General features: G+C 40.2%; 3 protein-coding genes across 4 annotated transcripts in view; 2 read left to right on the top strand and 1 right to left on the bottom strand.

Annotated features, from left to right (window-relative positions):
- Positions 1-7,356, bottom strand: part of cdk17 (cyclin dependent kinase 17) — a 53,137-nt gene extending 45,781 nt beyond the window's left edge. Inside the window, exon 1 of the mRNA XM_061030220.1 lies at positions 7,048-7,356. The gene's annotated coding sequence lies outside the window, so the exon portion shown is untranslated. The remainder of the gene's footprint in view (positions 1-7,047) is intronic.
- Positions 7,357-8,649: 1,293 nt separating this feature from the next.
- On the top strand, positions 8,650-15,911 carry phyh (phytanoyl-CoA 2-hydroxylase). 2 transcript variants are annotated; one of them, XR_009665985.1, is made up of 10 exons: positions 8,650-8,807; positions 9,357-9,412; positions 10,011-10,121; positions 10,420-10,588; positions 11,153-11,234; positions 11,437-11,618; positions 11,699-11,848; positions 12,017-12,148; positions 14,652-15,242; positions 15,297-15,911. XR_009665985.1 is itself a non-coding variant. In XM_061029474.1 (9 exons), exons 1-9 carry the CDS (start codon positions 8,742-8,744, stop codon positions 14,703-14,705), a joined length of 1,002 nt encoding a protein of 333 aa, XP_060885457.1. In that variant the 5' UTR covers positions 8,650-8,741; the 3' UTR covers positions 14,706-15,911. The 2 variants fall into 2 exon arrangements, 1 of the variants encoding a protein (XP_060885457.1); XM_061029474.1 differs by having other exon boundaries at positions 14,652-15,911.
- Positions 15,912-20,090: 4,179 nt separating this feature from the next.
- Positions 20,091-26,908, top strand: ucmaa (upper zone of growth plate and cartilage matrix associated a). The gene is made up of 5 exons (XM_061030110.1): positions 20,091-20,540; positions 21,969-22,028; positions 22,129-22,224; positions 24,922-25,020; positions 26,469-26,908. Exons 1-5 carry the CDS (start codon positions 20,483-20,485, stop codon positions 26,555-26,557), a joined length of 402 nt encoding a protein of 133 aa, XP_060886093.1. The 5' UTR covers positions 20,091-20,482; the 3' UTR covers positions 26,558-26,908.
- The last annotated feature ends 344 nt before the right edge of the window (positions 26,909-27,252 follow it).

Genomic DNA, 27,252 nt, shown 5'->3' with positions numbered 1-27,252 from the left:
CTGCTCCGACCTCCACCTCAACGCCAAGGAAGTGTGGACAACAGGAACGCAAGGAATACAAAGGAGAAATCCTTCCTGCTTATCATCTAATGTGCTCTTTTGTTAAACGTCTCAAGATTACACTTTATGAATTGCTGCTATACAAGTCCTTCCGTCTGATTTACGGTTAAAAAATATATTAACTGTAAACCTACTCGGTAATATTAGATTTTACCCGAGTCTTGATTGGAAATGGCAATTTCTCAGTTCCATCTGTGAATGTTTGAGCTGGACTAATCGGGAAAATGAGAGTGGTTGGAAAGAACATCCGCAGGAACAGAGACGTCTGTAGATTATTACTTCCTTTTTGTGTGACATCATGGTGGATTTAGTCGTTTCATCACACTGTTTGAAACATTTCCTATGACGCCCCTGTGAATAAGTGTCAGAATATGTGCTGACACACCAACGGAAGTGGAAAACTTTAGCTGTAAGGAAGGTTGGGTTACTGGAGGTAACCCCAGTTCTATGAGTACTCTCACTGGAAGCCTGTATAGCAGTGATCCCCCCAAAAGTTTTGACAGAGCGGTGGTGCGGCAAGGCTTAATAAAAACAAAGCACACTGTTTTGCATATTTTGTGAGAGGACTTCCAGGTAAATGTGAGGCTAACAATGAATCTACACCAGATGTCACAACCAATAAAACAAAAGATAAGACAATATGACGATCGCCTATATGATATCGCCTCAGCTTCACCTGTACAGAGATGGGTAATGAAGAGAGCCACACTTCCAGTACCTTCTCCAGTTGACCAATATTGGATTTTTGGGGCCGATAGCAATATCGATATTAGGGAGAGAGAAAAAATGCTTGTTGTAATTAATATAGCGCCCTGCTGGTTACAGCCAGAAAGAGAAATGTAATACAGTTATACTCCAATGAAATGCTATTTGACTGGTGAATAAATCTAGTAATAACGGTGCATATCTGCCATGAAATTAGCCACTTGATATGCTAATATCGACCGATCCCATAATTCCACACCAGCCGGTTATCATTTTGATTGAGCGCCCCCTGGTGGTGACATTTACATACTGTATGTTTATACTAGTTTGTCACATCGGTCCGTAATCGGTTATTTTATGACATTACATAAGTAGTACCAGAATGGAAAACATACAGTATTACACGGTGTAAAGGTTAAGAAGCATTAGCATTTCATTTGTCCTGGTGATACTTAGCCATTTTAAGAAGAGAAGAAATGAAAAAGATCAGATTCATCACGTTCAGAGGGAACACAGATACAAAAATGAAGACTAAAACATCATCACTGTGTCGCCATCTTCACTAATGTGTGTGTGTGTGTGTGTGTGTGTGTGTGTGTGTGTGTGTGTGTGTGTGTGTGTGTGAGAGATAAATATTTCAGCATCTTCAGTGTCAATCGACACCACTTGACTTGACAGTGAGTACTATCCATGTGAGGGAAAGTGACTTTGTGAATGAACTGCAGGTCTGTTTATTTTTAAGCGTGACATTTTGCATGTGTGTGTATGTGTCAGTGTATAATCCCTGTCTGATGCTCTAACAATGCCCCTGGTTAATCTCCAGATTATGAGCCAATCCCCGGTCACCTGACTCAATCCTCCGTGCTCGACAAACACCTGGCAGAGCGTGATGGGGAAGTTTATCCAGGGGACAACTGGACGACGCCAAAAACAAACATACAGGGGCAATGATCTTTTGTGATGTATAAAAAGTATTCAGTAGAGTGTGTGTTGGTGTGGAACATATGTGTGTGTGTGTGTGTGTGTGAGAGAGAGAGAGATAGAGCACAGAGGAAAAAGTTTCAAACACACACATTGACGCACATAGCCATCCTACAAGACCAAACATCCCTTCTGCAACCCCAACAAATTCATACAAGATGACAAACACACACACTCACGTGCACACTCACACACACACAAATATATGATGGCTTTGTTCTACTTTAAAAAGGCAGACATGCATTAGCAGGCTAACAGAGGTGTTTCATGCAGAATGACCTAAATGTTTCACTTTGAGGGCAAGAAAAAATGTGTGTGTGTGTGTGTGTGTATGTGTGTGTGTGTGTGTGTGTGTCTTTCTGTAAGTGAGAGTGAGAAAGAGACAGACTGATAGACAATCAACTTACAGCGCTCCACATTCCTTGCATGGCTCACATAACTTTCCCTATTACTGTGCATATCTGTGTGTGTGTGTGTGTGTGTGTGTGTGTGTGTGTGTGTGTGTGTGTGTGTGTGTGTGTGTGTGTTCACACTGCACCCAGCCCACACTAATTTTACTCATTCTGAAACCCTAGAATTAGAAGGACCCCAAAAAAACCCAATAATTGCTACTTCACCTACATGATGCCCACCCTGAGGCAGTGCAGTGGGAGGAAGACATTTCCCATCAGCCTCTGGGGCTGCTGGCAAGGGCTCCTTTCGGATTTGGCTACTTTCACAGCTTTGAGATTGTTTTTTTTTTTTTTTTAAATGTTGTGCTTCCTTACTTGGAACAATAAATAATACACTCACGTTGCTTTGGACATTTAGACCCGTAGCAGAAGAGAAGAAAAGAGGGAAATGTGTGTGTGTGTGTGTGTGTGTGTGTGAGTGTGAGAACACAACAGAAACACAAACACAGAAAAAAGGGGATAGAAATGAACGAACACATACCAATACTGACACAAAAAACATGAACAAAAACCCAAACAGACACATCAGAGATCACATTCATACAGTTCTGCGATCACTGACGCATATGAGAGCATACATCGATGCACACGTTTTCACACAGACAGGAAAAAATATACTCACTGACAAAGTACGCGCGCACGCACACGCGCGCGCACGCACACACACACACACACACACACATACACACACAGAGAGAAAAACATGCTCAAAAAGACATTAAGACATCCGCACATGTAGGAAAACACACACAGTACATTCATATGAAGCCATACACACTTCACTTGATAAATAATACATTGCACAATTCAGAGTTATATAAAGAGCACTGAGACAGAGAGAGAGGAAGGAAGAGAGAGATAGAACATGCTGCTGGACTGGTTGTCAATGGCAACAGTGTTTTGGAGGCTGATCATCAGTAAGAGTGCATCAGCTGGGGTTCAAAGCGTGGTGGAGAACAAGCACGCTTTGCACCACACATGATACTTTTTAGTCAATATATTCTTTTCGGGTATATTTTGTCAGACAACTTATTAATAAAACACCTTAAAGAGCCGTAATGATTAACTTCAACTAGTGTTGTGATGTGCACTTGGATAAACTATTTGGAAGGACCTGCATCTGTGTTTGTGCTTATTGTGATTTCTGTATTTCTAGAAGTATCCTAAAAATACTTGATATCTGTGAAATCTGAAAAAGGTGAGTTAAAAGCTATTTACAACAGCAAGCTATAATAATTCATCAAAAAATGTTGAAATGATGCTTAATAAAAACACTCAAATTGGACATGACTATTTATAAATTATGCTAAATTGAAAAATAAAACGGATTAATCCAGAAGATATCTGAATGTTGAATATTTTATCTTGTATAGATGCTTATAGATTATGTTCATTTTAAGGAGAATAGTCAGTGTAATCTAAATAAAGTGCTACATTGTCTTTTTTAGCTTGTAATGATGTAATTTCTTGGAGTATCCTCAAATGCTTAAAATCCTTTAATTCCGTACAAGCTAATGGTTATGTAAGTTTTGTTAGTTATGCTATCGCTAGGAAAGTCCAATTTTAGAGGATTAAGTGCTCGGGCTCATCCACATGCCCTTTTGATTCTGGCTTCAGAAAAGGCAGTCATCAGAACAACATCAGAACAATTCAGCGGCCAGACAAGCAAGCTTTTTTCACCCTGCAACGGCATAATGTCATCAATCACATTTCAATGATTTTCCTAACAAGCACGGTCTCTGTTCGTGTCTCTTCAATTCTCTGATTTCGCTCATGTCAAAGGAGCAGTGAGCACTCCAGTGAACTCCCAAGAGATAGTTTTTAACTCAAGTGCAGCGATTGTGAGAATCAGCGCGGGATACCCATGTTCAAAACAACAACAAAAATTGCCAATTCCACTACCGATGTTTTTTCTAAAGTCCGACTGATTCCTGGAGCCGATAGCGATATTAGGGAGAGAAAAAAAATCAGAAACGGATATATCGGTCGATATCTTTCTTTAATTTATCATCGATCTTTAGAGACAGATAAGCACATTTCTTGCCTTGATCCCTCAAATGCAGTTATCGAACACTTGTGAATAAGATGTATGATGAAGACAGGATTTTATTTTACAGTTTAACAAAAGCCTTAATTGGCCAGGATAACAACAGTGCACTGAAACCGAAATTTTTACTTAGAAATGAACAATTATAAGAATAAACTTAAATTGAATAAACCAACTTTTATCAGGATGAAGTAAACTGATGCCGATGGCCATGTGATGTGCTAATATCATCCAATATTATCGGCCAGACGATTAATCGGTCAGCTCCAGTTTTGTCATTACTTGTTTGTGAATTTTTTGTCTGTTTTTCAAATGAGCGATGTGATTGGATGTTTTTAAATTGTTGTTAGTCGTCCCTCCTCATGAAAAAGTCACTTCAGTGTCTCTTAAAAACAGGATGTATCTGATCTTTCCCAGAGACAATTTAAAACTCCCACACTACTGAAGTTTTCTTTCACATTTTGTCACACATTTCCGGTGTTGAAAAATAAATAAAAACAAAGTGCAAGAACCTGCAGTTCTTCAAGTGTCCACTTGAGGATGGCTGCAAAATCCCTGGAAGTTAAATACACACCCATTTTCAAATTGGACATTTCGACAGCAGAAATAAACATGTTTACAGCCTCGTCCAAAAAAACGTTTGATCTAAATAGTTCATGTCTTTATCACAACACTGTACGTGGGGTGATTTTTTTATAACGCATCCTTTTTGATTTCATGGAGGATACAAGTTAAGAATAATGAAGGGTGTGGCTGACTGTACTGCTAGTAGGCGTGTTGTCGCTGTTTGCCAGGAGGCTTAATATCCGCCTTAGTGTCAACTATTTGCCTGTTACTAGGTCGACCAAAAGTCAGGTCGAGGTATTTTCAATGGGGACCACCATCGCTGGGCTTCAAAACATCCTCTCAGTAAACAATGGGTGACATCACTGAGACTATACGTCCGTGTCTTATACAGTCTGTGGTTCAACCATGAAAACACATCAGATTTGGAGACTTCTTCTGCCCAATATAAAAACTCTTCTCGGGCTCAGCAGAAGGTATACTAACTTGGCAGCAGTAAGTAGATGTGACACATCAGATACACGTGCGCTACAACATCAGTACACCACATTATTTGCCCAATGGGCTGATATCAGCTGATACAGATCTTCGGCAGATACATCCAGGCATCGCTAAAAAATACAAGTTGAAAAACAGAAGTAGAGGCTGAGGCTTTCTGATACAAATCTAGAAAATTCCCTCATAACATCATCAGTGTTACTTGTGACAGGGGGTGTATCCCTCATTGCAGTTCTTCAACATGACACTTTCATTATTTAAACTGAAACTATCACAAAACTCAAAACATAACTCTGCTACAGCACACAACTGTACCTATTCTCATCTTTCCCAGGGGGCGAAAGTGAGAAAGAGTGTGAGTATATGTGTGTGTGTGTACACATGCTCACAGAACACGCTCTCAGCTCTCATGTTTCTGCTGCATGCGACATAATGCAGAGACAGATCAATACATGTGCTGCTATATGGCCCACAGACATGTGAGGGAGGGGGCTGTCAGGGTAATTACTTTGTCCTCTGGGGGTGTATCACTCTCAAAGCCAACAGCCTAGATTTCAATGTGGGTCAATACACACACTCATACACACACACACCCACACAAATGAGTGTCCAGTTGTTCCAGATGAAAGGCAATGGAAGTAAATCCAGGTCAAAACAGGAAGTGGAAAAGAGCCTGAATGCATCATGGACATTTCAGGGCAGAAATTAGTGACGGGTGATCGATATGGCCATTTGTCATTTTCTGTTGGCTCACACAGTGTTGATATGGTGCTATTATGACATCATCATTGACAGCTTTAAAGTAGAGTTTAAATATCATCGGAGATTGTATCCCTATTCTATCCTTAAGAGGTTATTTGCAAGCAGGGTGTGCACTGATTTCTCCCACCTTGTTCTACACAAAAAAGCTAAAGAATATCAAGAGAAGTGGCAAAAACAGATATCTAAATGTTATAATTTTTACTTGGAAATCCATAAACAACAACAACAAGCTTCGGAGCCGCTTAAAGTCAACATGAGGGAATGTCATTAGTGGTTCTTACTTAAATCTCCATTTGACTAAAATTAAACAAAACCAAAGGTCCACACGTATTTTTCATTTGAAATCATGTTAAGAAATGTGATATCCTGTAACTTTTAACATGAGCAAATGCTTGAGGCAATTGTTCACAGTAACAAAAAAGAAAAAAAGGGAACTTTTTTTTTTTTTTTACTTTTTCTGAGATTTGTATCCTAAATATGACAAGTGCATTAATGGTAGGTTATACATGACAAGATATCACTTCCAAGATGCAAGAATAATTCCCCGTATATTTCAATAAATGGATATTAAACGTCTAAATTCTTACGCCTATTGGTAGCTGTAGTTTTTGTTATTTATCTGTATTACATATTTGAAAATGAGGCTCCTGTCACTGAGGGTAGCCCTGTTGCCAAACGTTATGTAAATAAACCAGAATATTTGTTACCAAAATAAGAGATTTTGAGTCTCAGATATGCTCGGAGTGAGAGCATACGAGTGTCAGTTAAAAAGGGTCAAATGAAATATGATGTAAAATATTAAATGCATGTAGAGTCTGTCTGAATAACTCTGAAAGCTGTCGTTTCCTCTGTCTTGTCGTTTCACACACGCCACTGTTCAGTGCTCGTCCTGAGCGGCAGAAACAAATACAACGTCACGGAGTCCATTATCGGACAGAGCGACTGTTGTCCATTAATGACATTTTCAGTAAAATTTACCTGAAAATGGTGAATTCCGTCGTTTCAAGCCGACTCTCCGGAGCAGCCAGGCCCGCCGGATGCCCTCCTCCGCTTTATCCGCCCACTGAAGTAGCCAGAAACACAGCTCAATGTGTTCGGTCCCAAAACACTCCGACAGAAAATAAATATCCTCCGAAACACACACTGAGATATGAGGGGTGTGAGGACGCAGGACTACAGACCGAACCCCCAAAATGTCGTTTGAGTGGCGGTGAACACAGTTTAAGGAGGCTGGAGGAGGATCTGCTTCCGACAGAGGAGACGGGAGGGGTGCAAGCTAGCTGCTGTCAAGTTTCATATTGTTATCGAAGATGTAACATCCGGTAATATTTCAAAATAAAACAGTTCTAACCTAGTAGACGACGTTTTCCATCAAAATATTACAAAATAAAAGCGCAAGTTATTGTTCCCGCAGCCTCCGCAGCAGGAGAATTAATGTGAAAATTATATATTGTTTCACAATAGTGTCAAGACAGTATTTCCAGGTGTTCATGTGTATTCATACATTTATTGCAAACAAAACTCTTTTCAAGTTATTTTCTGTTATAGCTATAACAGTAGGCTATAGTTAACATCGATAGAAAAAAATGTAGTTTCAATTCAAAACCCTAAACACACACATTCGGGTTTAAATATATTTTTTAAGTGTTATTCTTTTGAAGACCCATAAGCCAGGTTTTTCGATATTAAATGTCTGTAATTGTCTTGCATAACACATCTTATAGCCTAATAATTTTAAGCCAAAAATACATTTTTAAAAGATTAATTTAAAATGATCCTTGGCATTACACATTTCCTTGCTTTTAACGATTTTAGACAAACGCAGACAAAAAAGGAGAGTGGCTTTAAATTGGACCGACATCTACAAGAACAACTGTTTTTTGGTTCTTTGCCGCCACCTGCTGGATGAAACAAGCAGCCACCATATTTGACCAAACCTGTGAATTAAATATTGCTAAGACATATTTAATTAAAGGTTAAGACAACTATTGAAATAATATATTTCCATGAACCCCTCTGGTCTCAACCATCTTTTTGTTTCTATTGGAGCAGGTGAATGAACCATATCATTCTTCTTCTCGCAACCATTTACAATTTAGGTAAATATCATGAATTAGCTAGTGTGTTTTGAGACTCAAAGATAAAAAAAAATATATATATATTTCCATTAAAAGTATAGCAATATTGTAACTCTGAGAAAAATCATTTCCACAAAGACAGAAACAATACAGGAAATTAAGAGGAATAACCTCATAATAGTACTATTTTTTCAAAACAAAATGTAGGCTAATACAGTTGGGAATGTGTGGGTCATAGTGGTGAATTAACACTAATATAGCCTACTTAATGGTGATATATCTCATTTGATATGCCTATACACAGGTTAATATAAGCTATGCTATTCTTTCATTTTTCTTTTAAATCCTAGTAATGCACTATAAGAGGTTTTCTTCATATTGGATTGTTAAAATGTGGGGAAACATTATGCATGAATGATGTTTTTTCCTCTGAAGAGTCATGTTGACCTGCATAAGGAACAGGCAGCTGTGATGTATGTGACAGCCTCTTGTGGGTGTGTTTTTGTGCTCTTTGCCCCTCTAGTCAGTCAGACCCTCTTTAATGCAGTTCAACGTGTTTCCTGGGCTCATACCTGGATACCACCTGACTGCAAAATGTCTCGGGCTGCTGAAAGACTCAGACTGCTCATCAGTCATCTTGATCGATCACCCGATCACATTGTATCCTTTTTGTTTTTCGTGTTGTATCATCCGGGCTTCACAGAGCGGAAGAGGCTGATCCGCTAGCCGACCGATGCGCACTCAGCATCGGACTGCTCCGGTAGGCTAGTCCGGAGTTCTGCGGTCGATAGCAGGCCCCGAGGAAAGTATAGATCAATACAGGACTAAATTATAGCTTAGCAAAGTACGTATTAATGTCGCACTAAGGTCAATGAATGTATTTGAAGTCACAGCAACAATAACACCGTTATTTTGAGCTGAAGTTGCCGCCGCCATATTTTTTTCTGTGACGTCATAACATTGTATATAAAAAGGTTTTGAGTCGAGCAAGCAAAGACTGTTACAAAACTTAAAAACATTATATGTCAAATGTAGTCCACTCTTGTATAGGTCAGGCCAAAAAAAACATATATTTGTTGTAAGTCTTGTGCAGAGTTAATATATTTCTTAATATGCAACGTGTGAATGTGTTGTTTTATAGATTTTCTCATTTTACATTTGAGTTTTTATGTCTTTCTGTGTGTTTCCTTGACTATTCTTTTTCTCCAGAAAGCCGCACCAACTTCTGCTCTAAGTGTCTCCTACAGTCACCCACAGAGGTTGAGGTGAGGGACACACCTTTAGGTGACACGGTTCATTCCAACACAGCATTTGGCAGACTCATCTGTTGTCTCGGGCTCTAGGTTTTTCCCCCCACCGCAATTATACAATCAATATTGAGCACTCACCTCTGACACAGTTCACCCAGTGCTGCCTTCCATCACGTCCACACTGACCCACTTTCCTGCTCCAGAGCAGCCGATGCACTTAGTTCTACTCCTGCATATTAAAACAACTCCCAATTAATTGAAATGTATTTTATTTGTAATGGGTCCATGTATAATATTAAACATAACTTTTGATGCTTTCAGATCTTGTTCAGGCGGCCTCCATGACTCCTGTTGGCAGCATTGTTCTGTGCTGTTTTGAAGAGCAGAGTTCCAGATAGATAACTCTCACATGTCCAGTTTGCTATCACGACAGGGTTTAATAACTCTTCTTCTCTTAGCCGGCCTCTGGACTTCACTCTTAAACCCAGTATGACTTCAATGCATTGTTTACATGTACACTGACTATGAGTATTTATTTCCAGTCTTTCCTCTGTGGATTAACACCAAAGTAGCTTTTTGATGATTTAGTGTGTTTTATTTCTTCTTTTGATAGATACACTGTCGATAATGATCTGCTGACCCCCGAGCAGCGACTCTCCTATGAGGAGAATGGCTTCATCCTCATCAAGAATCTGGTGTCTGAAGAGGATATCGACGGGTTCAAGTGAGCATCAGAAACAGGAAAGAAAAAACTTTAAACCAGTGTACGAGCATGAAAACATCACGTGTAATAACAGTGACTGAACCTGAAGACTTCTAAAAATGGGGAGAGGGAGACACCCTTGTATCTTTTTGATCTGCAAACTAATCCACACTACATGCAGGGGGGGGGGGGGCTCTAACTGAGACCTTTATTTGTTAAAACTTCCAAAAAAAAATGGGCTAGTAAAAGAGACATTTATTAGAAGTTCTACGGTAACAGAGCCACAGTTTCTGAGTGTGTGTGTGTGATTGGTCAACAGGAAGGAGTTTGAACGGATCTCCCGACAGGAAGTGAAGGTTCCAGGTCTGCTGGTAATGAGGGACGTGTCGATCGCCAAGTCAGAATATGTTCCGGATCAGAAAGCAGTCTCCAAGCTCCAAGACTTCCAGGAGGATCCTGAGCTGTTCCGGTATTGCGCCTTACCTGAGGTACGCCACACATTTGCAACCTGTTGCTAAAAACTTCATTAAGTTAACGATTCGAAAAGCAGTGTACTAGATTAAACACAAAGGTATCATTTGGTATTTGATAAACAGGTTTTAAAGCCACTTTCTTTAGGCTTTGGCGCCCTCTAGTTGTAATACAAAACATAAACATTAAACACATTACATAAACTCAACTAATTACTATGCTAACAGCAGTGGCAGTTCTAAAGTCTGTTCGGCCCCTTGGCAAAAATTAATTGGGGCCCCCTCCAACCTGCTTTTCAAAGGGGAGGGCGTGCTGTCAGATGGGGCCCCCTTTAGGGAGGTATCCTACTGTCATTGCAAACTTTGCACGTTTTGAGCCACTGCTGTGGTTTAAAGTTTGTCAGCCCTTGGGGGGGCCCCCTATTGGCCTGGAGCCCCAAGCAGTTTCCTGCCTTGCCTGTTGACAAACAGCACCTCTGGCTAACAGAAAACATTTTTCTTCAGTTTTTTGTCTTTCAAAAAGTGAATTCAGGTTTAAACGGTTACACCCTGAATGCTTAAAGATGTATCTTTCTGTGACAGATTCTGAAGTACGTGGAGTGTTTTACTGGACCCAACATCATGGCTATGCACACAATGCTGATCAACAAGCCCCCCGATGCAGGTATGGTGCATTTAAATAATACATGCTATTAAAACTGGCATGCCCATTGCTGTAGAATACTCTAGACCCAACTCAGAGACCTCTATATGTGGGAATTAAAGGATACATTTCCCCCTTCAAAATAAAAGTGAGTTTGGAAATCCTTATCAAGTTTTGTAAGTCAGGTTTTAGAGAACATCTCTTGTGTCTCCTGCTGTTTCAGGTAAGAAGACATCTCGTCACCCGATGCACCAGGACCTGCATTACTTCCCGTTCCGCCCGGCTGATAGGATCATCTGCTCTTGGACTGCGATGGAAAGAGTGAACAGGCAGAACGGCTGCCTGGTCGTCCTGCCGGGAACCCACACTGGCACCCTGCAGGAGCACGACTACCCCGAGTGGGAGGTACAAACACACACAAACACACACATAATTCTACAGGTACGCAGACATACAGGGAATTAACTTTGGTCTTGTGTCGTCAGGGTGGCGTCAACAAGATGTACCATGGAGTGCGTGGCTATGACCCACAGCACCCTAGGGTGCACCTGGAGATGGAGAAAGGTGATACTGTCTTCTTCCATCCTCTGCTGATCCATGGCTCTGGCATGAACCAGACACAGGGTTTCCGCAAGGTACCAGACTACCCATAATACACCTGGACCTCATGCATATACAAACAGGTGTCACACCTGTGGTAATAATAGATACAGTATTTAAATAGTGTCGTACTGTGTGTGTGTGTGTGTGTGTGTGTGTGTGTGTGTGTGTGTGTGTGTGTGTGTGTGTGTGCGCGCGCGCAGGCCATCTCCTGCCACTATGCCAGCGCTGACTGCTATTACATCGACGTGAAGGGAACAACGCAGGAGAACATAGAGAAGGAGGTGCAGGAGATCGCTGCCAGAAAGTATGCTTTGGGCCAAATCAGCTTTGAGGTGAGACGTTCACATGAAAACACAGAATGACGTACAAGAGACCTGAAAGTGTTTGAATCACCTTTTACCATCACCATTATTATTTTAGATTCTTTTTACACAAAATCTTTTATGACTACATTTCAGTCAGAATAAACAGTAGCAGACGAATGAGAATGAATGAGTGTGTAGATCGTTAATAGAAGGGCTTGACCGATACAGGATTTTTTTTTAGGGCCGATATCGATATCGGGGAGGAGGAAAAAATCAGATACCGATATATCGGCCGATATCTTTCTTAGATCTGTTTATTGCGTTGATCCCTCAAATGGAGATCTCTCAACTGGAAAGAAACTGAGCATGTACGTGCATCACCACTTGATACTCTGGAGAGTGACGATACTTTTTGTAATCCATATAGCGCCCTCTGCTGGTGAAAGAGAAGGACTACTGTAATACAATGAAACTCTAATAAATGCTTTTTGACTGCTGAATAAATCTAGTAATATCAACGCATATCTGCAATAAAAATGAGCCAATGCCGATAGTCACTGGATATGCTAATATCGTTCGATATTATCGGCTGGCCAATTAATCGGTCGGGCTCTGGTTAATAGTTTACTAGTACTCTTTAGATTTGTCCGTTGTTATGAGTAGGAGTGGGACAAAATATAGATATAGCAGTATGTTGTCATACGTTGCCTGAGTTGTGCAATACAATTATCGAATTGCTGGTGCCAAATATCAAACGGAGAGAAAGTGTTCGCTGTGTGATCTGAGTGAGGTAGAAAATGAAATGCACTTTCTGTCCTACTGTCCATTGTATCATCATCTGAGATGTCGGCTTTTCTGTAAAATATCTGAAGACAGTCCAGATTAGTTTTCTTTGTCAGATGAAGACAGACAAGGACAAGGTGTTTCAGCCTGCTCACTATGTGGTTCATGCATTTGAACGGGGCAGGAGGACACTTAATGTTTGATTCATTGAAGCTACTGTAGGTGCTTAACGAAGTAAACATCACCGAACTGAAGTTCTGGTAAAGGCTTCGCTGTTTTTAGCGATTTAAGCGGTAAGGGGTTGAAAGTGCCCAAAGCTTGAAGAGTATCTCAATACCCTTGTTTTTTTGTGGTTGTCAGGTGGTGTAAGAATGAGAAGGAACATTTAAAAACACTGCAGCACTACAGTGTCTTCAATGGTCTCAGCCACTTTCCTAAACTCTTTTTTTTCCCTTGCCCTCAAATCCTCTACGCGGGTCACATGACAGATATCTATGAATATGAGGTGATGCTTGTTGTCTCAGCTCGGATCTTGTTTCCATTGGCAAATACACACTTTAAAGTTTAGAGCGATGAGCGAGCGGAGATTAGAGCTCAACATTTAAACGATTAGGAATCAAAAGCCAGACATTAGCGATATATTACAGTATGTGTAATCCTCTGATTGGGCTAGGTAGCACTCAACATGTGATCCAGTCAGCGTGGGGGCATTTGTTTCCATGATTCCAGGATGCACTCTCAGTGAGCCACATGATGATAACAGCAGCATCAGTAGACAGCACTAACAGGATGGTGTGCTTTAAATAGCCCGCTAAGTGCCCTATTGAGACATCCAAACAGATATTCCAGTCTAAGATCATAGCTGGCAGAACAGCTATTTATAAAACAGACAAATTACAGCAGCATGCTTTATCTCTAATTAAGTAGAATACCAAAAAACAACTTGATGTCTTGTTGTTGTTTACAAGCTGAAGATGTGTTTCGAGAACTGTAGAATCCCTTTGTTATTATTTCTGCATCATGAGCTACATTTAGGCTGCAGTGAGCCGCTGCAAAGCAAGCATGAAGCCTGAAAGGGATCATAGCAGAAAGATAGTAGCATGTGGTCGTTGTTGCATGTCATTATCATGCATGTGACTGAAACCGAGCCCAACAAGCGTGTCAAGTTGATTCATATTTTGGAATCACTCAGATGTAATTTGGCTATGAGAGAATGTAAAACAGTAATAATACAGCGGGGAAATCTGGTCAGATGAGTGGGGATAGCAGCATCCATTACTTAGGTTTTATTGTGGCGGTGGAGATTGAAGAATGCCGCACTGAGACCCGTCACTGCGAGTTGTTCCTATGAAAATAAAATCAAAGTCCAGATAAATTCTAAAAACTGAAGAGTGACAAAAAATATTGTAAGCAAAAGTCCAAAAGATGATGGCGACAGTCAACAAAAAATATTCAAACCCACTCACCATCTTTGTCTACGTCCCTCCACACAACTGAACAGGTAACATAAGGTAACACCACGCCCACTGCTAATGACTGGAAATGGCATCAAACCCAAATAAGGAGTGAAACATAAACCATCAACAGAGGTTAAAATACACATCATGATACCTACAGATTATCAGTTTAGGACATTGCATCTTAATTACATGGTAGAGAAAGACAATTTAAATACGTTACAGATTATTTTCTAATTTTTTTGATTGTTGTTGTTGCAGAACTAACCCTTTCAAATTGTCCCCCGCAGGATACGTGGGCTTTCAGAGGCCGCCTGGTGCAAGGAGAGAGGATTTCACTGTAATGAGACCCACAGGCCTGATGCAAACTGAATCTACGCTGCTGCAGGACCGATCGCTAAGCCGAGAACAGACTGATGGTGATTAAAAAGTACCCTGGAAATCATTTCAAAGCCAAAAGGGCTTGTTGTCTAATTCTCCTGAATCACCTACAGTTTTAAATTGGGTAATGCTATTTTTGGTTGAATTGCTGTACTTTTAATTGACGTCGATAAGTTCACTGTAACATATCAGGAATTTAATCCAAGAAATCTTCAATAGAAAGATCTTGATCAGAGTCCTTCATGAGAAGAATCAGGATGTTAAGTACCTTACATTCAGGATTCCTTCAAATGCTCGCTTTACAGCATTTTAAAGCACAAAAAAAATCTAATTAGAGCCCGACCGATAAATCCACTAGCTGATAGCAGCCGATATTAGCGTATCAAGTGACTATCGGTATTGGCTAATTTTATCGCAGATGTGCGCCGATATTACTGCATTTATTTACCAGTCTAATAGCATTTCATTTGAGTTTCATTGTATTACACTAGCAGTTCTCTGTCACCATTAGAGGGCGCTATATGGATTACAACAAGCGTCATCAATCTCCAGAGTTTCAAGCGGTGACGCACGTACATGGGTAGTCACTTGTATCTTTTCCACAAGTGTTTGGTAACCACATTAAAAAGATAAACACAATAAATGTTAATACCTATATCTATCTCTAAAGATTGAACATACCTGCAGATTTATCAGATTTTTTCTCTTCCTATTATCGGTATCGGCCCAAAAAATCCCATATCGGTCGGGCCCTAGTGTTCATAGCACTTAAGAATAAAAGAATATCATGAATGCATCCTGAAATGTTTATCAAGCTGTTTAATAAAAATGGAAATTGAAGGGATGTTAATTTTAAAGGCAGGCTAGCTAACAGGACATGAAATGTTGATAAAGAAAAGTGATCGTGTTTGTGTGAGAGGTAGAGCAAAGTGAAAAAGAGAGCAATGAAAGCAATATGTGAGAACGATGATGTGAAGAATCAGGGTTGATTGTAGCTCTTGTTAAAAGACACTAACTGAGGCCTTTTCCTGATACTGCCTTATAACGTTTTCAGTGTGTTAATACTCTGTAGATATGTAGAAAATGAGTGAATGGTTTATAGAATCAAGCTGTGATCAATGAAATGTTGAATTAACATTAATAATAAAATAAAAAACGGCATAATGAGATTTTGTTTTGATTTTTTAAGCTACGAAACAGAAATTGAAATACAAGTCTACAGAAAAAACGAGATGCTGATTAAAATATCTTAAATAATAACGTGTATTCCAATAAGAGTCTGGAAAGTATATAAAAACCAACGCATGATGCGCCTCCCTTCAAGAGAAGACCGACCGACCTTCTCAAACAGCTCACAGTGACGACTGCTGAATCGATCAACCGTTATAAACATGAGGGCGGAGTGATAGACGGCGTCAAGAGGCTTTACAGTTGAAGCTGCAGCATGTCTATGAATGGCACCTCCGCAATCCAGAACTGGCAAGAATACAGCTTCAACAACTCGTTTTCTGCAGGATAAAGGAAACTTTTTTTTTCTTCGACTTTCTGTCGCAATTTGGAGACAAGAGTTTTCACTTGAAACCGGGGGGGATTAAAGAGTCTAAGCAAAATTCACTGGGGGCCCCTCCGACCAGCATTCACTGCCATTATGTCAAATATCTGACATCAACGGCAGCTTTAAGTGTCACATTTAAGTTTTCACAGGGACATTGAGTGCTGTCAGATGGGGCCCCCTTAGGGAGGTTTTCTACTGTCATTATAAAATGTGCACATTCTGAGCCACTTGGGCCCCCTACTGGTCTAGGGCCCCAAGCAGTTGCCTGCCTTGCCTGTTGACAAGCAGCGCCTCTGCTGCCTATGGTCCTGACTGGTCTTTGTTTCAAATCTGGAGTCCGTCCAGTCTGAGACCAAGAGAAGACTATGCTGAGTAAAAATGCTTTCAATTCTGAGACTTTCAAAAAGTTGTTGAGACCGGTCTTGAGACTAAGACTGATTTTGAGTACTACAACACTAGCTTGTGTTGTTTTACCCTAACAATATGGCTCAATATCATTCTTGGTTACTAGTATCTTTTAGGATATTTTAATTTCTTTAATGAGGGCAAATCATTTATTTTCAATTTATACGTTTTACAATATAAGTTGACAATGAAAGGAGAAATAAAGCACATTACTCTGTGGATAAAACATTTTGAGCTGCCAACCTTGAGCGTGACTACAGAGGACAACAACCTTTACTTTAATATGGTGAATTATGTAACCAGGCAGAACAAGCCTTAAACACAAAGGATTATGGGACGAAGATCCATTATGTCCAGAAAGATTGGCTGAACAAAACAATGTCACAACAGATAAGAGTGTACTTATCCGCATTCTTACTGTCTTAAATGCAATGACTCAGATTTGTTTTCAACCTCAACAATAACAGGTTATTGTCCAGTAAACAAGCTGCTCGAAAGCCAGACCGCAATATGTTGATGCCGAGTGTTGCCTGGAACTGCACCTCATTATCCACACAAGTCAAATTCAAAGACATAAAAAGCTAACTCCTCTATATTTATGATTCGCTATTTGACACCTGACTTTGCCTTCCTTCAGAGGAAACTGCTCAACACAGACCGACATTTGAACAGTCTCATGTTGGTCTCAGATGTTTGGTTCTTTTTTAGACGGGGGCCCAGCTATTTCCTGGGTCCACCCCCCAAACAAAAAAAAAAAACAACAGATCCTTTACACTTTCACAAGTGTGTGTGGGGGGGGGGGGAGTGTTTGAACAGTGTCTTTGTTCAAACCCAGAGGGAAGCTCTGAGCTCATAGTTTCATTCAGAATCAGAACAGCAGGAAATTCATTGACATGCAGGAGGACTAAAATGAAGACACACACACACACACACACACATTGAAAGAAACACATAAAAACAAACATATTGATAAACCACACAACCTCTAATCTTACAATCAGCAGTCAAGCTTCAGGAGAAGACTGAGAGAACTGAGGAATATTTGCATAGATACACTCACATATGCACAAACATGCACAGCCACCATCAAAAAAACATAGATTTATGAACGCACCTTTGTTCATGGACACATGCACATTAACATAAAAGCACAATTTCACACATCAAATAGTTCCGCACACAGACATCTCACTGCAGGATCATGCTGCCAAATGCTTCCCAGACTGCAGATCTGTTGTTCATTTTCGGAGCGGACCGGCCGTTCACCCTGCCCAGTTTCCTACAAAGGAAGCTGCAAACGCTTTTTCCTGCTTCTGACACCATTAGAGGGAGAAAAAAAATCCAGAGCAACTGGTTCGGTTCAAGTCAGTGCAATAAGCTTTGTATACTAAATAGTGAGATCATTCATACCTGGAATGATAATGAACGGGTCCAGCACAGCATCAAGATGTTAACACCTGCACACACTCTGCCTGCGAGGGAAATATACACCATTCATTAAGGAAGGCAACAATGCACAAACGAGTAAATCATGAAAGGTAACACAAGGCATACAGCGTCACTTCTCAGCACAGCTTGTCAAATTCTGTTATTAATAGTGTTTCAATGATAGCAACATAGCATCTCTTCATGTCATTTTATAGATATGTTGGATCTTGTTTGGGCATTAAGGGCTGATCTCAGCTTTAAACTCTGGAAAGCAAGCTGACATCATGCCTCATTTACAGTTTGATATTGATGAACTTAGCCCAGCAAACTTCTGTTTAACAAATGCTGTAAACAAATTAGATCCCGACAAACTCTTCATGTGGAAATCAAAGCTGTAAGAACTTCACCCCCATACACAAAGGTCTATTGACCTCAGGGATTAATCTGAGATTGACTCGTAGTGAGAGATGTGTCCTCATTTTTGTCAGTTCGTCCAACCATACTTGACAGCATTGAATCCATTTGAATATATTTAGTAAAGAGATCAATCTTAAAAGAGCAATATGTAACTCATAACCCGGCTCTTGGGTCATGGTAAAAGATGGGAGGAGTCAGAAGTTGTCAAATAAAATGAATAATATATTGCAAAATGAGTTACACTAATTATCAATAACAAGGTGTTGAAGAGTGCACTCACATAAATAACTAAAGCGACAACAAACGTCAGTCAGGCTGAGGGCCAGAGAGTCAGAGAGTGAAGGAGGGAAACCAGCAGATCTTTGTAGACAAGAGCGCACCAGGTCCAGGTGCAGCTGATCCTGCCCACCCCCTGCAGGAATCACAAAGATAGACAACAGCAGCAAGCCAAAGACTCTCAGTGGTCTGGTGACAGGGTTGTCACATGTTTAAAATGAGTACTGTAGTCCAAATTAAAACAACTGGAGAGAGCTGTCTCCCCCCACCCCTTACTTCCTAGAGTCAATGTGCTTGAAGGTTGCCATGTCGCGGACACTGAAGCTTCAGTGTTTAGCCAGCTCTGCATCAATGTGTGTTCTAACCTCTCTGCATTTTTCAAAAGCTTCCCAAATATTTATCCCAGTTTTTCCACATTTCTGGTCATGGAGCTTATAAGAAAAATGCAGAGGCCTTTTAAGTTGGGTGGAATCAGTTTCATCTGAACCAGTTGATTTCATTGCTGCAGCACCAGTGGGTTTGCTATTTGCCTGGCAAACCGAGGGGCGAGGGGCAAAGGGACAGTGTAGGGTGCCTTAAAGAGCCCATATTATGCCCTTTTTGGGGTTCATATATTTAATCTATGTACCTACTTTTGTACGTTCACAATAGCTAAAGTCAGAAAAAAGTGTCTGTTTTCATGTACTGCTCCTCCTTGCTCCCTCTACGCTCTGAGTCCGTCAGCTACGCTCTGCTGAGCCCACACTGTTAGACCCCACGTGGGCCAAGTCTGCTCTGTTGTTATTGGTCAGTTGCTCAGCACGGTTCTCGGAAATTTCAACATGAGCTGCTGGGCTTGCCACAACGAGCCAATGGGCTTAGATCAGTGATCTCACACTGACAATGATGTCACACTGACAAATTTTTATCGAGGGGGGCTAGAGCCGAGTGTTACATGCAGCTAATCCTGCAGCTAACAGGAGGACGTAGGAGAAGCCGCGTTTCCGCGGACTTTGAATTTTTGCACATAGATGTGCCTAAACATGCACAGGACACTTGGAAAACACACTAAAGAGCACATAAAACCAGAAAAAGAAGAATATGGGACCTTTAAAACCTACCCGAGGGAGCAACTTGTTGTGAAGCCCATATGTGGCCTTGAAATCAATGAATGAATGTTTAAAGTGTTCATCAATGGAATTTATATTTGTGAATATATGAAATTTATGGATGAAAAAAAAATACCTGAAACTTGCAGTAATGTATAAATTCAAAAATCTTATCACCAAATCAATCCTCCAATTGCAGGATGTCTGGGTATCATATTTTGAATTGTTATAACCTTTTTCCAAACTGAGGCTGCTGATGCTTGTTGACATGTTGTATTTCCACGTAAACCAAATCCTGATTTCCACTCTGCTGTCCTCCTCTTCTCCCCATCACTCCTCCTTTCCTCCTCGTTTTCTTCTTCATCTTCTCCCTTGGGACATTAACATTCCAGCTGTTTCCCTCCCGTCCCTGAGCCTTTTTTCTCTTTCTTTTCCTCCTCCTACTTTCCTCCGCTGTCCCTGCCTCTGCCACCTTCCTCCTTCATATTTCTCCCCTCTCTCGGCTCACTTCAGTTTGAGTTCGATGTGCTGCTGAATCCAGTATAGTACCTTCTTCTCTCTCTCTAACAAGATGTCCTGGACTCGAGTACTTGTACTCTCTTTGATCTCCATCCTCCTCATCCTCACCTGTGAGTACCTCTTCTGGGTGGGTGGCGGGAGTGGGATTTTATACAACCTCAGGGGAGATGAGTAAAATAGACTTGAGGGTTTGTGGCACTGACTTGTCCTGAAATCCTTTCACCTGTTGAATGTGATCTGTCTGAATGAATTTGAATCTGTTAGGACCTGCTTTACAAATTTTTTATTTATTTTAAAATAGTACTTTTACATAAAATAACACATTCATAAACTTATTTAGGGGCTATAGGGTTAAATATGTTGTTTTTTTGTTTCCTTTAACTCTTAAATCAAAGATTAAATCATTGTTTAAGAGTTCAGTACTGGTGAACATTGTGTTTTCTACAACATGGGCCAAGAAAACATCATTTTTTTCAATTTAAAGCAATTAACCAAACCTGTAATTTCATTTAGAGATGTCCAAGAGTATTCCTGCCAGAATCTCTCACACATAGATTGTGTCAAGAGGTCAGCTGTTTCCAAGGCCAACCAATGAGCTCGGCCGTGGTTTGATAAAAATGACAAAAACAAATTTGATTTCATGATTGCAGAGCCAAAAGGTCATTTTGTTGATGGTATTTTGAGAGAGAATGTAAGAAAATATCTAGTAATCTATTTGAATCCAGCTTTCATCTTGAAATTTAAATAAGGAAATTGTTAAATTGTAAAGATGCAATGTCTTCTGCATAGGGTAACAATAGCGACCAGCCTATTGTTCAGATCTAATTCTCTTTTTGGAATATTTTTATTTGTTAAAACTGAAAATCAGAAGAGAAATATGGATTACATGCAACTGAGGCCGTCATAGTTGTGACAAATGCGTTGTAACCAATAAGCAGCCGAGGCACTTCCTGTATTTCTTCACTTGGAAAACATAGCCAATGCTGATCTGCTGTAGTTTTCTATGATTTGTATGATTTATGTATCAAATGATTGGGCGCCGGTGTAGTGGTGCGTGCCCGATGTACGGAGGCTAGGGTCCTCCAGAGGGGCGGCCCAGGTTAGAATCCGACCTGTGGCTCCTTTCCTGATTTCTGACTTTATCCACTGTCTTATCTAAAAATAAAGGCACAAGAAGCCCCAAAATGAACCTTAAAAAAACAACAACATGCAAATGATGAATGTATTAATTCCAGTCTGCAGGGACTTGAGGTGGTGTGGTCCACTTACAGTAATAAACATGTTATAAGTATATTTCCCCCCTGTTATTTATGCTAAATATTCTTATGTAAAAGGCTACTTTTGTAGCATTTTTATTTTTTTTAAATACTGCATTAAAATATGAGTGGTCCACATTAACAAATCTGAGTGGGAAAACTGTTAGAAATATAACTTAACAACTCTTTACAGGTCATTTCTAAACAGATAGTTACAAAACTATGTCTCATGCACATGCTTCAGAAAGGACTTTATAATTTCTACTTTTCCTTGAATTGTAGTTTCCAGTGTGGTGGAAAATGCTGCCGTCAGAGACGATTCAAAAGCAGACAATCAGAAAGGTGATACCTGTTTAAACACTTTGAATAAATGTTTACAAAACTTTGCTCCACCTGGCCTCCATCCTTAACATTCAAATATTGAACACTCTGTGACTTTAAGGGGCCGCACCGCAATTGTTCATGCCAGAGTCAGAAGCCTCCAACTTCTTCAAGCGACGCAGCCGCCGATCACCCCAATACTATGCCGAGTACCAAGGTAAGTTCTTCAATATCATGTTTAACGTGTCTGTTAAGAAAACAAGCAGCTGGCTGCAGTTATCCGCTAGTAAAAAATAGTTTTGAGTCGTCTGCGTAGAGAACAATCCATTAAGTAGATTCTCAGTGAAGTGGTTAGTATTTGGTTAGCATTTGGTTGGAATAAGGGATTTAAATGTTTCAGTGTTGCTTCAGTGGTTGATGTAGCCACATGTGGCCAAATTGCTGACAGTCTAAATTTTGGCATGTTTGGCTTTCCGTACAACAGCTACATGTGAGTGCATGTGGGAGTGTTGGTTTTATTGGTTTGTAGTTGGACTCTGAAGATGCTTTGGGTTTGAGGTTTTGACTGCAAGCTGTGAAAGTTCAAGAGAGAAATTAGAGAGATAAAGTCATGGAAACTCAAGCAGGTGTTGCTCTCTATACAGTAGCAGCTCTTAAACTTCACACACACACACACACACACACACACACACACACACACACACACACACACACGCACACGCGCACACACACACACACACACACACACACACAGACAGAAGCTGGAGGCTACACAAGGAGTCACAGGGTAGTATGGAGCAGGCTCTCCCAAGCTCAGTTTCTTGGTACAAAAAGCTCATTCTTCCAAAGCCAGTATCGGTACAATCCAATCCACATGGGTAAATCAAAAGGAACAAAAACACCTGTGAAGTGTGTTCAAGACTTGTTTTCATACTCATGAAATAACATGTGTTTCCTTTAAAACTTACATTTACTTAGGTATATGAAATCAAATTTGCAGGAACTTCTTAGTTAGTTAGTGACAACAGGGATCTGTATCTTTTATGAGAGTATGCTGTGACATATTTAACTTTCTTGCCCATCAGAGCCCCAAACAAGGCCCGGCTCTGGACAAACTGGTCCACAGTCTTTGGGGAAAAAAATCCTCTTAGAATCAGGCTGATTATGGGGTAAGGTTGCACCCCGAGAACCTGAGGAGGAAGCCGTGTGTGTTTGTGAGGACGTCATTTTGCCAGAAAGGCGATGCACAAAAGATGCATGATTTTGGGTCTCCATGCAAACGAACGATTATACCGTGGCTGAATTTTATTTATGATAACCAAACCATAATTGGGTCATCTTAGGAACAGCTTGCTACCCTACGTCAGCCAGTTTGATTGAAACAGCGTAACATAAACAGAAGGAAAAAAAAGAGGAAAAAAATCACACACTCCTCAAAAGTCCTCAAATCTGATTTGTGAAATATTTTCAGCAGATGTTGAATGATTGCATAACCACGTATGACTTCAGATCGTTTTTCTATAAAGCAACAGTTGTCCTTCAGAAACATATTTTGATTTCCTTTACCTCATGATTGATTAAAGAGAAATGGTCAGCAGAGACAAAAAGGACGTACATTTTACAATATTTCTTAAACTTTGCAAAACTTTGAGAAAAGTATATTTTTTTTAGTGAGTTTCATAATAAAACTGAAGCATACGTGTCGCTCATTTAAAGATAAGCTGACGATGCTAGAATAAAAAGAAAACATGTAAAGTTCTGTCTCTAGTAGGTCATTCTGTAGGGACTTGGGTTGGGAACCGGAGGGTCTGGAAAATAGCCTGTTGTCTGGAAAGGTGCCAGTGCACTTCCTGAGCACTGCCAAGGGGCCCTTGAGCAAGGCACCCCCCCCCCCCACACACACACACACACACACACACACACACACACACACACATACCATCACCAGCTCAGGACAGCATGTGTGTGTATTTCAGCCTCTGTGTGTAGCATGTTCAACAACAGTGTGAAATTGAATATCATCTCACAGGATTAATAAAGCATTTCTTCTTATTCAATACTCAAAAAACTTTATTGAAAGAGGGCCAGGATGAGTTTATACTTGAGATGAATTTGTGTCTACATTTTAAAAAAGGAAAGGGAGAAACAGCAAAAATCCCTTAGTAACAGTAACAGCCAACTACTTGTACAGTCAAACATACATTGAAAGTAGAAAACAACTCAGGCTCAAATCACTGAGTGCATGCATGCCTGTGAGCAAACATGACATGTTGTGATGTAATCCTCACACACTGTAATCCCTACAAACTTGTTGTGGTTCAACAAAATTAGTGATTTTATAGAAAAACACAGACGGTGTAGTAATGTCTGAAGTATACAGTGGCTGCCCTGTACCTGCAGGGTACCTACATGTTTAGTTTGGTACAGTGAGGCAGCAGGAGGGAGGTGTTTACACTCACCTCTAATGCATTTTAAAATCTGCTCTGGGATAACCAGATTATTTATTTTGCACTTCATGTAAAGCTTTACATTTTTATTTGTGTTGACAAATAAACAATCACTATAAAGTTGCTTAATCCAAAAGCATCTACATTTGATGACTGGTTTGGAATAATTTGGGAAATATTCAAAATGGAAAAGTTGGCTTACTCTTTGGGGATCCAAAAAGACAAAATCTATCAAATTTGGAATACGTGGGTTTAATTTATGACTCCAACATGGCCAACTACAAAATGTACAAAATGTGACATCAATCCATCACAGTCTATCCCAACACACACAAAACCACCCTGTTGTTTCTGGAGCAGCATCGGCTGCACCTGCACCATCATCATCAGTAACATGTGAGTGTGGTTATATGGATTACATTCTTCCTTCTGTCTGAGCTCTCTTCTCCCTTTTTTTCTCCACTCAGCCGAGCAGAGGGTAAGGCTCACCAAAGACGAACAAAGAAGGGAGTACAATGAGGAGCAAAGGGACGAGTTTGAGAACTATGTCGAGGAGGAGCGTGATGGTGAGACCTGAATGCAGCCGCACTGGGGAGTGAAATTTAGATCAGCAATGAACATCGCGCCCCTTGTCTTGCCATTCACAGACGAATAAAAATGCATCTAACATTTGTAACCAGTTTGTTCTAAAAGAGACTGAATAAAACACAGACACTTTGCAGCGAGCTCATTCAGCATCTTTGCATCACGTCGTGAAGGCTAACCTTAATTGTTCCTTAAGAAAAACCCTTCCATATACTTGAATGTTAGTGCTCACGAGACGGAGCACTAGAAAGAACACACTGCGGAGAGACAGAGCTCTAGTTTGGATCTTGAATGGACTTCATGGCACCCACGAGCCTTGGGACCACAGCGCAGTGCCTGAGACTCCACACCAAATCAAAGTGTCCATTTGTGGTCCACCCCAAACTGACAATCTCCCCTGTGGTCGTCTGTCCCGTGTGATATAGTGGCTGTGTTGGTTTCTAAATTGAGAACTGCTAACTATAAAGATGTGACTGGGTTTTATATAAAGAAGATAAGCCATGTTTTGGTGGTTCAGGTCAGTGGGTTGGTGCTGAAAGTAAAAAGTAAAGTCTCCATCATTTGCCTTGAAAGTAGACAAACATGAATCCAATATGGAGTCACTATTGTCAGCCTGAATGAGCTATTTTTATCACATAACTTAAAGTATATGTGACATCAATCTTGTCCACTTGTTTGAAAAGTTCACCATGGTTGAACATGAACATGCTGGTTGCTCATTTTGTCTGTCTGCTGTTTGGTTCAGCACTTGTATGTATGAATTCCAACTGTAAACTGAAGCAATACCTTCCGGTGCAAATAAATATGAAATGATTGATGTAAATGCCATATTTAAGTAAGTCATCAAACAAGTTTTAGTTTCCAGTCTGCAGGTCCATGAGGTTGTTATGGTCAACTTACAGAAACAAACACGTTATATATATCTTTTTTTTTTTTAAAGTAAAAGGCTTTTTACATTGTTTTTGAATAGAAAATAACAGTTGTATGCATGTGTAAATCTTATATTAAAAAATGAGTGGTCCACATTTACAAATCTGAGTGGGTAAAATGTTTTTGCTAGCATTACATTTATCTGAACTTTACTGACACAAACAAGGTTGATAGCTTTAAAATGAACCAAAGCTGTAAACTTGCTTCATTGGATCGCTTCAGTGTTTTATACATCGATCGGGACGATCCTGGTGTGCGCTGATATTGAAAGCTGTCTGCACACGGCTGTGCACAGGACACCCATCGATCCTCAGTAAACTCATCTGTTGGAATCAAAACAATTAGCTAAAAGACACCAAAACATCTACTGAGGGGAGCTGAGAAGTCGGAGCTAATCGCTTCCGTAGACTGCGATTGACATTTAAGGACTATGTGACTATAAATATAAAATATTAACTAAAGACACTTTAATGTGTGTTTTTATTTTTTTCATCCATAGAGCAAAACGAGAGAACGAGCGAGAAGAACGAGCAGTACAGAGAGTATCACTACGACGGCCTCTATCCTCGCTACTACTGGTTCCACTGAGAGGACTACAGAGCATCTGATTGGAGCATTTTGATTGGCTCATGTCTCCATGTTGTTGTTTTTTTTACTCTTATCTACAAGATAAATGTTTTCTTTCTTTTTTTACACGTTTTATAAAAGCTAAATTGTGCAATATGTGTCTCCTTATCAAACTGTAAAGTGTATTGAAGGTGCAGTTTTTGTATTCTAAACCACATTATATTACATGGAGACCATCCTGTTTGTTTTGCATGTTTGTTTTCATTCACTTTTTTTTAAATATATGTACATACAAGCTATACAATGCCTTTTACGTCAGCCTGAGACTAACAACTGGACATGTTCAGTACAAATAAAGATGAGTTTCCTTAATCGCAGTCCACTGATGTGTTTCTATCTGAGCGCCATCTGGTATTTGAAGTATTTAAAGGAAAGGGAGGCGGCGTGGAATAAAATAAAAAAAGGGAGCGAAGATGAGGTGAGCTGCAGAAGTCATCAGGCTGAAATGAATTCCACATACCAGAGTGGAAATATTAGACCAGAAGTGGGCAGAGAAGAGACAGAGGAGGTGGAGAGGGAGCGGTAATGAACAGAATAATGAGCACAACTTAACTTAAATGATGTGGCATGAATCACATAGTTTCCAAAACAAAGAGCTATAGTTCAAGGCTCTGATTCCTCTTCAGACTTTTTCTTTTCAAGAGCATGTGGATCGG

The sequence above is a fragment of the Labrus mixtus genome, chromosome 22 (assembly GCF_963584025.1).
Source record: "Labrus mixtus chromosome 22, fLabMix1.1, whole genome shotgun sequence".
NCBI lineage: Eukaryota > Metazoa > Chordata > Actinopteri > Labriformes > Labridae > Labrus > Labrus mixtus.
The sequence above is the reverse complement of the archived record's forward strand: the minus strand, read 5'-3'. Positions and strand labels throughout refer to the sequence as shown.